The sequence below is a fragment of the Octodon degus genome, unplaced genomic scaffold (genome assembly GCF_000260255.1).
Source record: "Octodon degus isolate 3935 unplaced genomic scaffold, OctDeg1.0 scaffold00022, whole genome shotgun sequence".
Lineage (NCBI taxonomy): Eukaryota > Metazoa > Chordata > Mammalia > Rodentia > Octodontidae > Octodon > Octodon degus.
In genome coordinates this window covers 21,718,936-21,731,186 of record NW_004524598.1, presented here as the reverse complement: position 1 = coordinate 21,731,186, position 12,251 = coordinate 21,718,936, and the positions used below count along the sequence as shown (strand labels likewise).

General features: G+C 49.2%; 1 protein-coding gene across 2 annotated transcripts; it reads left to right on the top strand.

The window, feature by feature from the left end:
- The first annotated feature begins 4,840 nt into the window (after positions 1–4,840).
- On the top strand, positions 4,841–10,992 carry Il17f (interleukin 17F). 2 transcript variants are annotated; one of them, XM_023711885.1, is made up of 3 exons: positions 4,841–4,919; positions 9,080–9,300; positions 10,755–10,992. In XM_023711885.1, exons 1-3 carry the CDS (start codon positions 4,893–4,895, stop codon positions 10,990–10,992), a joined length of 486 nt encoding a protein of 161 aa, XP_023567653.1. In that variant the 5' UTR covers positions 4,841–4,892. The 2 variants fall into 2 exon arrangements, with proteins under 2 accessions (XP_023567653.1, XP_023567654.1); XM_023711886.1 differs by lacking the exon at positions 4,841–4,919 and adding an exon at positions 5,675–5,704.
- Positions 10,993–12,251: the final 1,259 nt, after the last annotated feature.

Sequence of the window (12,251 nt, the reverse complement as noted above, 5' to 3'; positions counted from 1 at the left end):
TTTTTTCTTTCTTTTCTTTTGCAGAACTGGGGATTGAACTCAGGCCCTTGTGCTTCCCAGGGAAGCACTTATTCTACTGAGCCATCTCCCCGGCCCTGCTAAGGGAGTTTTCTTGTCTTCTACCCTCCCAGTAATCTCTGTCTCACATGAAATCGAGTTGGCTGGTAGCCTTTTCTTGGGCCTCCGATTCTGCTCCTCCTCAGTAGCTGGGCGTGATGGCTGATTGCTGCTTAATTTTGGGAGCTCTCTCAAACATTTAGTGACCTTCTTATCTTAGTCAAGTAGTTTTAAGTCACAATTCCCAGAACATCTGTATTTCCTTCCTTTTTGCATTTCTATAACTCTTTATTCATTTCTTGATTGAATGAGAAGTTCCTACAACTACATTCTTGCATATGGTTATTATGAGCTCTTTTATCTAATTAAAAAGATTGAGTTCATTCTCATTCTTGCCCTTAGGAAATTTGTTTGGTGGAAAAGCTTTACTATGTATTTATCTCTCAAAAGGTTTTTAGTTTTGTCTTTTATTTTGGAGGATAGAAATAGTTGTTCCTTTAATTTTGCAGGGTGGTAGATTTTTGGATTTTTAAAGTTCCCCTTCTGTTTTTCTTGAAAACCGGGCAACTCATTCCTGAGCTCATCTTTTTTGTGTGTTCTTTGTCAGATGCAGAAAATAGCAGCCAACACAGACAACTAACGTTCTGTTTCCCAGTTTCTTTCTCTGGAGCTATGAGCTTAATCGGGTCAAGATCCACCTCTCAAGGTACTGTAGGTGACAATTTCACCAAATGCCACTGTAGTGCACAGATGGCTATTTATCTAGCCAACTGCTGACTGCCCTTGCTGCCATCGCCGCCGCCTGATGTCGCAGCACCACGGGCCTTTGGGGATGGTAGCATTTACCTCTGGCACCAACTTCTGCACCTTTAGATGTGTTTGTGTGCACTGGCAGCATGGCTCTGAGATTACTCTCTCTATATCTATCTATCTATCTATCTATCTATCTATCTATCTATCTATCTATATTTTAGGCAAGAGTCTATAGGGTGTTTATTGGACTCATAGTGATCCTCCTGTTTACAGCCTCCCAAGAGCTGGGATTACAGGCACGCACCACCATGCCTGGTCTCAATTGCGGTCTCAGTGTGGCCCAAGGATCGAACCTCTGGCCCCTGTGCCCACTTGCAGGAGCTTTACTCTATGCTGAACTATTTGGTGGCCCCCCCCTTTTTTTTTTTGAATGAGGCTAAAAATCCTTGGATTTGTGTAAAACTAATTGTGCACATTGGTATCATCAATGTCATTATGTTGGATTTTAAGCTTATTAAGATAGAGCCTGTAATAACATAGTCTATTACCTGCAATAGCAGCTTCAACAAACACATTTACAAGGTCTGGTGAAAATACATGTTGGGGGCTGGGGAGGTAGCTCAGCGGCAGCACAAGTGCCTGCCTGGCAACTGCAAAGTCCTGGGTTTGAATATATTTAAAAGAAATCACTACAGTGCAAGACATTTTGCTGTGCATTCCCCCTCAGAATGCTCCTTGCTCCAGACAGGTCTATTCCATGCTGCTGCCCCCTTCTGAAGTCCTCTTTCTTGAGTGTCAAAAATACAGCGACCACAGCTTCTGAGTGCCGAGCAGTGGGAGTCAGGCTGGTGGCAGCGAGTGCGTCCTTGTCGCTCTTATCCATGTGGTCTGGCACTGCGGGACTTCTGGCTCTTCCGCAAAGTCAAAACAACCATGGAAAGTGAGCACTCTGATTTGTTTATTTTATTTTATTTTAAAGAATAAAAAGAAAAATAAAAGCCAAAACAAATAGCAAAAACTAAGACAGAAACCAAGTAACATAGAAGAACACCTATGTACAGAATTTCAGAAACAATAAAAAATTGACAATGGCTGTTATGTTACATATTTTTATCAACAAAGTCTGTTGGTCAGATTATTAGATATAGGTCTGCAAGTTTGGTCAAATAATTAAACATTAACATTTGCTTTTTTTTGTATTTTAGGGAAGAGTCTACAGGGTGTTGAGAGTCTCGCTACTAGATTAGTCTTGCAGTGATCTGCCTGTTTACAGCCTCCCAAGAGCTGGGATTACAGGCAACACTTGCTTTCAATAAACTTTATTTTTTTCTTGTCCTTTTTACTTTTTTAGAAGTTTATTTCAAAGAGAATATAATAATAATTGATAAGACATTAGAAATGGCACACATGCAGACGATGCAGATGAGAGGAATTCAGCTGTGGTTTCTATAGCGCACACTGCTGTCTTTGATATAGTAGCTCAGTACAGTTTTGATTTGACACAAGAAATTGAGGTGGTCACGCATTGCGACTAAAGACAAGAAAGAGGACTTCGGAGCTGCTTCAGAAAGTGGCAAAAGTGACAAGCTGTGTTCAAAGTGAGGGGGGACATCTGAGGGGTTCTCATGGGGATGTGGAAGAAGTTGAAACACGTAACCATTTGCCAGCTTTTCAGTGACATCGCGTAGCTCCCAGCACAGAACGAGGCCCAGAAAGTTTGCTGCTTCCACTTGTAACTCCAGCTCCTCAGGACTGAGCAAGGAGGATAGCAAAAGCGAGGCCAGCTAGGGCAACTTGGCGAGACCCCGGCTCAGAGCACAACATGGAAACAGCTGGGGCTGTAGCTCGTTGGCAGAAGTCTTGCCTAAGCTTGGACAGGGCCCTGGGTGCCAGTCCTAACACAGTAACCAAACATCAGCACAAACAGAAAACCAAAATACTTACAGGTCTGAATATCTGACCAGCTGCACTATTTTATCACCTACAGATCTGTGTGTCGCTAATACCTAGAATCGCAGAGTTTTCCAGAGTCTTATTCTGTAGGCTCTTGGGAGTGCTGGCATGCTGAGCAGCAGCTCTGAGGGGTTCCTGAGGCATTCAGAGCCAGTGACAGCATGGTCCCGGGTACTACGAGTGAAGCACCCTCTCCATCCCAGCCGTGTGCTCTTTGTATATTCCTTATTATGCCCCCAGTGCTGTCACCTGATTAAATTACAGGAATTACTCAGTAAGTATTAGATGAACTAACCATCTAGATATGTTGATTCTGTTTAACCTTGGTTAAATGAGCCAGTTCCCATTAGTTTGGCGTCCTCATTAGACAGTCATTTTTACCCCAAGGGGGTAAGCTTTGCGGTCACTGATCATGCAGGCCAACATTGCCGCTTGCTTGTGAGGAGCTGGTTGCTTTCCCTGCAACCCTGCAAGTTCTCTTACGCTGAAGAAGGGCCTCTCTGATCACGTGACGCTGCTGCGCTCCTCCACGTGTGTGTGTGTGTGGGGGCTCTGCCGGGGCAGCCGCTGGAGGGTGAGCAGCCCACCACGCTCAGTGGGGTCCGCATGAAGGGTCTGATCACAGGCTCTGGCAGCAGGAGTGAGACAAGTAAGGCGCTCAGCGGAAAGCGTGCTTCTTGGTCTCAAGCGAGCGGCACTGCGTACGAGGAAGGTCCGATCCGCTGAGGCCCTGCCTTGGATCTGCGGCTGCATAGAAAAGAATATATTATTAAAAACACATTGCATTTTGAAGATGTGTTGGATACACTTAGACACATTTACAGCCATTAGATTGCAAATCTGATGATTTGGAGATTTGGAGAAAGAGACAGTAGAGATGATGGGGGAGGGCTAACATCACCCCAAATCTGGAAGCACCAGCACAGCTGCAGTAAAAACAGGTAGGTCAGTGTGGAGATGCTAGCGGAGCTCAGTGGTAGCCGGGAAGGAGCCGGACCTGAGCAGACGCTTTCAGAAAGCGCTCTGGTGGGAGAGGAGCTTCCCATTGCTCCAGAGGAGGGAGAAGGCTGCACAGAGTCTGCAGGCGAGGGGCACTGTGTCCCCCAGAGCCCTGGCCAGGTCGGAAGACCACCTGGCCGGACAGCTAGCTGTTGGGGCGCGCTATAGTGGAAGAGTGTAACTGCTGCTAGAGCTCTGCTTTTTACAAAGGAGCACAGAAGATTTTCTTGGTCCTAACAGAGACTTAAAAAGTCATTGCATTTTTTTTTTTTTTTTTTTTTGAAAATGGCTGTGCGTCTCTAGGGCATGACACCTGCACATAGCATGGGCTTCATAAATGTGTGCCTCAACTGAACTGTAAAAAAGAAACATTTTGCTGGTCATTCAGAATTTACAAGTAAGAGCAATTAAATGTTTCTGTGTGATAATTCCTTTTGGTGAAAAAAAAAATCATCCTTGATCAGAGCTAGCCAGGCCAGCCATTAATGTGGCGGACGAAGAGCGATGCCAAAGCGCTAGTCAGGGTCTCATCGTTGGGTTAAAGAAAATTAGTTCAAGGAGACCACAAAACTACCTGGTGGCGCAATCTCTGATTCTCTCAATGATGTTGTGCTTTCTTTGGGTTTTGTCATCTATCCATAAGATGGAATTAAAGGCTGTCCCCGTGTCTAATACAAAGTCTTGGCAAGATCGACTTGTCTCCTATTAAGGTCCTGTTGCATGACTGAAAAGTAGAGCACACAGTGCGTGACAAGGGTGGCGGCAACTCGTGGAAGGGCCTAGGCGATCGTGACAGTGACTTGTCCCTTGGTTCATCTCTGTAGTCAAGAATTTCGTCGTCATGAGGGTGAAGGGGGTGGAAGGGGGGAGAAGAACAGGAAGATTTGATCCTCTTTCCGTCATCCCCTTTAGGGTCCCACTTTGGTTTCCCTTCAGGAAGTGGAGTAGAAAAAAACCCCTGCATTTGTCAGTAACTCCGGGCCAACCACAATGTAGAGGCAGTAAGCAGGTCACTGAAACAGGGGCCCTGATTGCTATAAAGCCAACAGGTGTCCTCACAGACACACACAGGCGTACCGGAGCCATAGGCAGGAGGATCCTGCGCAGAGCAAGCAGCCCAGGAAACAGCAATGGAAGGCCTGCTCAGCTCCGCCGCGGTGAGCAGCAATGGTAACTGCCTCAAGGGCAGTCCCGCCGAGGGGTTCAGAAAAGCAGATTTCTAGGGACTCAGGCTTCATTGGAGTTGTTAAATGTGTTTTTTTTTTTTTTTCCAGAAAAAACCCGCTCACTTTTAATTTTGATTCTTGCTCAATGGAGAATAAGAAAAAATAACCAGAAAAGCTATAACAGGGTTCAAGAAGTAGTTCTTAGCCTGCCGCTTGCTGCCCAGGTGGTGGTAGCAGGTGAAGTCTCTGCTGCATAGACAGCTAGCAGGGCCTCTCTGGAGCACATTATGGAGCCAGGTGGCCAAGAACTTTGACTTCATGCTGGGAACCCGGCCAGCCCTGGAGGGGCCTGTGAGCAAGTGCATTGAAGCTAAGGAAGCTGGGTGACATTTAAGGCATTTAGTGACGCTCCCAAGCAGGCAGCATGCCCTGGTGGCAGAAGCACAGCTGCCCCATGGGAAGCTTTTGAACAGCTCCTGGGGAAGGGGACTATCCTGTGGCTCTGAGAGCTGGCATCTTACTCCTCTTACAGTCAAGAAGGGTGCTGATGTGGTGGAAATCTACCCCTTCTGCGGGGGCTTGGATATTTGCCCCACCTTAGTACTTATCTAAGCCTTGGGAAGAATTTAATATAGAGGTGTCTGAAAGCAGGGCCTGGGGAATCACACCATTCTATTTGCTTATGCAGTTCCTCTTTGGCCTCCCCCCCTTTTGCAAGCTATACAGTTTATAACAGCTTGGAGTTCATGAAAGGTTCATGGTGCATGGGAACGATCGCCCTTGGTTTTGTGTTTGTACATTATTTTAGGACCTTGACAAGGACCGTGTCAAGGTGCAGTATTTGGAGGCATAGACTTTGGAGTGAGAAAGACCTGGCTCTGATACTTGGCATAGGTGGGATTTTAGATTAATTACTTACTTTTGCTATGGTTCATTTTTCTCAAATGTATAGCAGAAAAATATCTGGTTCTCCTCTATGGCATTTTCTGGGGATTGATTGATTATGACAGATTGGTGCATGCTTAGCCTTTACTTAACTTGGCTATTGCAATACACAATTACAGCTAAAGATAAAGCGTTCAGTAAGTGTTAATTATTAATACAATTGTTATTACCTCTGAGACTCTGCTCAGCCCACCAGAGTGGTTAAGGATTACTTTCCTACTGATGCAGAAAAGCCCAGTGAAGTCATTGCTGAGCATCCCTGGCACTGTAAGCAGAAGAGCCAAGCTAGGAGCCTTAGGTTTTCTGGCTCCGAGCACAGAATGCTTCTCTTTGGATGATTCAGAAGCAAGATTTCTGAAAGCATTTCAAGCAAAACTGCTGAGTAGTTCTGGGATATTTCTCCCTTCAGTGGAGAAATTTGTTGGGTTGACGCCAAGGACCAGTGGTCCAAGGAGCACTGGGGTGCAATGAGCAGTTGGGTGGTCGCTTGCGCAGGACTCCCTTGAACAGCACCTACGGCAGTGGCCCTGGGGGCCCGTGAGGGCCTGTGGCTCAGTCCCACCAGGGGAGAGCATGAGGCACAGATCAGAGGCACAGATGTTCAGAGGCTTCTCAGTGGGGTCCCTGCAGTGAGGCACCCGGGCAGGGTGGCAAGGCCTGTGTCCTGCCCCAGCTTGCCGGCAGCTTCTCCTCCTCTGTTCTGCGGGACGGGGGTGCTATCTGGTTACCTGCCTTGCATGTGGCATGTGAGAATTCACACCTAGAAATGCTCTGAACTTCTGTGGGGAGGTGCAGAAGCAGCCTGGCAGCCCCCTGCTCGGAACTGCGTAACAAGTGTAGCTCCGTGGGGCACAGCAGGGATTCTCAGACAGCGTCCCATGGAGCTGTCACATTGTGTATAGTGCTTGCCTGCCCTGGTGAGAAAAGCTAAGACTCATGTTGATAGTAACCGCAGTGACATTCAGGGACAATACTGACCGCTGATGCTTAGGCTGGATGTCCAACCCGAGTGGCATCGGGGTCAGCCCAAGGTACCTGCTGCCTCTGAAACATGACTCCTTCCCTCAGTGGGACGAGTGGGATGAGCTTCGTGCACCTCCCAGGGCAGGCGTTAGAGTAAGATGTTTAAAGCCAGGTAAAAGTGTTGTCTAAAGTACGCTAAGAATATGTAAGCAAAAATAACAATGACTTGTTAGAAGTATAGTAATTTTTGCTAAATCACATGGTCTGAATGCACAATTACTTTTAAACCTTGAAAATGAAAACCAGAAGTGCTTTAGTGAATATTATATGCAAGACAAAAGAGAGAACTCGTGGAAGAATTTTCTGGAGAAACCTGAGGAAGAAGTGGATAGGATGGGCAGCATCTGTGGGCTCTCCTTATCTAGGCCGGCTTAGCTTTGGAAACTTGTTAGCACTTTGCTCAGACAGAGGCCTGTGAGTCTTACCTACTGCGCAGCGTCAGCATGGTTTCAGCAGTGTCCGCTGGTGTGAAGTGCTTGCCATGAGCCGGCAGAGCTCTTTGTGCTGCGAGTGGGACGGGGCGTGCCATCCAGTCTTCACGTTTTCTCTTCGCGGACCCGGAATCACACCTGGGAAGTCCCAGCCGTGAGCGGCGGGCTCACACCCTCAGTGCAGCGCCGCAGAGTCAGGGCCGAGCTGCTGATGAGTGATTGTGGGGGATGCCTGCCGGGTACCTGGAGGCAAACCAGCCTCCTCCTAGTTGAGTTTGGAGGGACTTTTTTTTTTTAGTTTTATGTATTTGGTACTGGGTCTTGCTATGCAATTCAGACTTGTGGGGATCCTTCTGTCTCAGCCTCCCCAGTGCTGGAAGTACAGGCAACCACACCCAGTCTCAGTGGCTGGCAGGAGCACCTGGGGTGGGGCCAGCATATCATGCAGTACTGGGGATTGAACTCAGGTCCTTGTGCTTGCCAGGTAGGCTCTTAGACCACTGAGCTATCTCCCCACCCCCTCATGACCTTTTTATTTAGGACCCCCTTCTTATCAGCATGTCTGATCACCGTTCCTAGCCGGAAAGTACAAACCTGAATTGATCCCAGCCCAGAGAATAGAAGCAGCTCAGCTTCAGCTCCTGTCATCCAGTGTCATCCAGTCTTCTGTATTACAGTAGGCTTCATCCATCCTCCGTCAGGGGTCCGTGGTCATGGTAGAGGAAGCAAAGAACGGCTGAAATGAAAGGAAGCTACACGGATGTTAGCTCTTCTTTTGGTCAGGTCTTTATAGAGCGCTTTCTTCATGCTTTTCCGTAACACCGGATAACTAGTGTTTCGATATCAGCATAAAGCATACATATTCCAAGGCTAAAGAGAAATACATTCCACGTCCAACCTTAGTGTCCCTGCTTCTTCCAATTACCGTGGATAATGGGAACTTCACTGTGGTTGGACTTGCATGATGTTTTTCTTATGCACTGTGTTTAACTGTCACGTAGTCCACCTGTGTTGCCCGTCTGTCTGTATCCTTCTGTGCATCCACTCACTTGCCCGCCTGCTCATTCATTCATTCCTTCTGGAAGTGCTGGGAGCGCAGCTTCTCTGCACACTGTCCGTCCAGAAGGTATAACACAGACACCAATTCTACATTTCTGGGCGCCACGAAAGTGGGGCTTGAGTGATGAGTGGTGAAAGCTCTAGGATTTAACAGTGGCGACTGTCCTTTTAACTGGAGCACCCCTGAGGGGCCCATTGGAATCTTGTGGACTTGGAGCAGGAGATTCTAAGAAGAAGAGTGGCCGGAGGAAGGGCTCTGGGGATTTGTGGGACATGAGGTTGGAATCCAAAACAAAAGATACCATTTATTAAGCCTCTGCTTTTGTTAGATTTGTGAGCGATTTATATTCCACATTTCATTTACTCCTATTGACATTATTATGAAGTGAGTGTCATTATGCAGCTGAGAATAAGGGGCTCAAGGATTTAGCAGGAAAGCCAGGGTAAGATTTAAGCCAGTCCCTACTCTGCCTCCCCTCCAGGGGTGTGCAGTAGAGATGGCCTCAGTCAGCAGGCTCATGAGGCTGGTCCTCTGTCAGGCACCCTGATGTCTTTGTATGCCTGGCTGCGTTCCCCGGTGCGGCCCTGGGGTCTGGAGTGGCGCCTTAGGCTGCTGAAAGAGTCACACCGCACTTTGTGTCCTGCCAGTTTGTGATCCCGTGTCTCTAATCAGCTGTAAACCTTATCTTGCAGGTGAAGTCCTTGCTGCTGTTGCTGCTGGGGACCTCCCTGTTGAGGGAGGTGGCAGCTTGGAAGGCCCTCAGAGTGGGCAGGGCTGCCCTCCAAAAGCCTCGCAACTGCCCCCCTCTGGAGGACAACACTGTCAGGGTTGACGTTCGCATCCTCAATCAGAAGCGGGGCATGCCTGTCACACATGACTTCCGGAACCGCTCCAGCTCCCCCTGGGATTACAAGTAAGTGCACGGGACACAGCTCTTTACGTTCTTTTGAAAAGTATGTTAATTTATTGTAACCATTATCTCAGCTAAATACCCAACACCCACAAAATAAAGGAAGATAGGTTTATTTTTTCAGTCCACAGCTGGCAGGTGCTGAGGCAGGGAGGCACGGCAGGGGGGCATCCCAGAGGAGAAGCAGCCGATGGCAGGGCGGGCATGCAGAAGGCATCGAGCGGCAAGCAACGACAGCGGCAACAGCAGCAGCAGCAGCGAGAACAGCGGGCCAAACCTCCTTATCACTTCCACGCGTCCACCTTCTAGGTGGCGCCGCCCACACCCAGGGGGAGGCTTCCTGTTATCCACACCCAGAGTTACGTTCAAGTGTCCCCGCCATCACATACCTAGGTCCCACTGCCTCTGAACATCCCCACCTATGGCCACGTGAGGCTTTGGGGGACATCTAGACACACACAACCATAAAGTAGGGAAGTTAGAATATAGAAAAAGGGAAAGCAAAAGCCCTGGGCACGCCCCGTGGCCGCAGGAGCTCCGCCTCCCCAGCAGCCCAGCGTCTTCTTGCTGTTTCGGTTAGGTGCGCCTCTGTGACTGAGGAGCCTCACGTTTTGTTTCCGCTCCCTTTGACTGCCCTTTCCATGTAGCCCTACGTTAGAAATACAGATGTTCTCTGCTGGCAGAGAAGCTCCTTTAAGTCGGCTCGTAGTTTTATCTGTGCCTGAGGATAAGTAGGAACCAGAAAATACCAGTTTCAGGGGATCCACTCAGATTTGACATTCGGGAATGGGGGTGAGGTGGAGTGGGAGAGAAAGGCCACTTGGGGATGCAGGCGCCGGGCATCCTCTTCAGGGTAGTTCTGGGCTCTGCCTTACAGCCCACGTCCTAGAAGAGTCACTCACTCTCTGTCCTCTCCAAGTAGGAGCGTGACACCAGACTCCAGGGACCTTAGAGTGCTCTGGATTGCTCCCCAGCTCCTCCCAGCAGAGCGGCAGCGTAGCTGATTGGCTTGTGTGCCACCAGGCAGCGGGGGCACTTGGGGGCAGTTGGGAGACGCTGTGAGAGTCGCAGACACCCGGGGCTTGGGTTTCCCTTTCTGCGCACTGGCTTCATAGATTGCGTGTAGGGAGACGTAAGGGTGCCGCTCAGTCTTCAGGTAAAGGATGAGGAACTAATGATCACAGTAAAGCGAATGAACAGAACCCCGAAGACCCAACACTAAGTGATGCTCACGTGTCCACAGCGGTCTTCTTAGGCATCTGTGTTAGTGAAAGTTTTTAACTGGTCCGTGAGACAATGAGACCCAAGAATCCCCATGTTCTATTTGAAGGAACTCAATGGTAGGGAGCAGCTCCAGGGCCTGTGCATCCTGGGTAACCCCAGACTGCCCTATGGGGCTCTGCCTCGGCCCTCCTCGCTCCCCTGCCTCACGATTCTGCCTCGGCTTGCCCCTGCAGCATCACCCGGGACCCGCACCGCTTCCCCACCGAGATCGTAGAGGCCCAGTGCAGACACGCAGGCTGCGTCAACGCCCAGGGCCAGGAGGACAGCTCCATGAACTCCGTTGCCATCCAGCAAGAGGTTCTCGTCCTCCGCAGGGAGCCGCAGGGCTGTGCTCAGTCCTTCCAGTTGGAGAAAATGCTGGTGACTGTTGGCTGCACCTGCGTCAGCCCCATTGTTCGCCACGTGGCCTGAGAGCTGCACGCCAGCTCAGCTGGAGAAACTGGAGCAGAGCCACTCCTGGTCCAGTGCTCCAAACAAGTCCTGTCTGCCCCCCTTTCCTCCCATCCCATAGGACCCATCACGAGCCCCGCATGGAATTCTTAGAGCTTTATGTTAGGTTAGGGTTACTTGTCCAGGATGCTTCAGATGTATTCCGGTTTTCTATCCTTGTGAAAGTGGCTGGGCAGGAGCATTAAGGAGCCCATGGCCCAGTGTGGTGGCCACCTCATCACCATGGCTACCATGGTCCAGTGCTGTCCCCTGGAGTTTTGTTGATAAAAGGGAAACAGAAAATGCCATCCTAGCACAGCAGTGTGTGGAGGGGGCTGTGCAGGCCGGGGTGGGAAGGTGATGTGGGCACAAGGACCTGGTGAATATCCCCATAGGAAACATCTGCCACAGGTGGATGACACTGGCCTGAACCAGTAGATAGTTATACTGTAAAGAGCCTGTCCATGTATTTATGACCTGTTAATTATACAAAAGGTAGCAGAAAAATGAATACATCCAGTAATATTATAATAAAATAGTAACTGAAAACTGTTTGAGGTGCTTATTTCCACCCTCAGCTTGCACTCAAGAGGTTATGGCCCTGCCTATCTCGAAATCCTGTATTTTCTACTTGTGTTCTGTGTGTCCTCATCAGAGCCCTGAAATTAGCTTATTATTAATGGCATCTGAGTGTGAGTTGCACGGAGACTTAAGGAGGATGGTGCAGACACCACTCACATTCCCAGGTAAACCTTCAGTGTTCCCATCTTCAGGGAACTTTCTTTACAAAGCAAACACTGGCCACGTCCCACTGGAGCTTCAAAGGACAGTAAGAAATACGTAGAGAAAGGCCATGGCTTCGGCAGCTGTCGTCCGCAAAGCTCAGGCATCAGCGCCATGGTCGCCGTATGTGTCCTTGCTATCACTTCTGAGTCCTTGGGAGTCCCAGAGGGTCTTCCATTCTTCCACAGGCTTTTGGGGAGCACACCAGCCTCTAGATCTCAGCTTGTTGTCTCTGGGAAACTCAGAGGTCTGCTCCTGCCTTCCTTGCTCAGACCCGGCACAGCACAATTTTACCTTTCACTGGGATCATGCTGCTGGCTCAGGACAATCCTGCGTGGAAGCCGGCTCACAAGTTCTAGAAGGGAAGTGCGATGTGAATTCTTCCCATGGGGAACCAGGCTTGAGAACGGGTGGACAGCAGGAGCCTGGATCCCATCTCTAATCGGGATGGTAGGGGA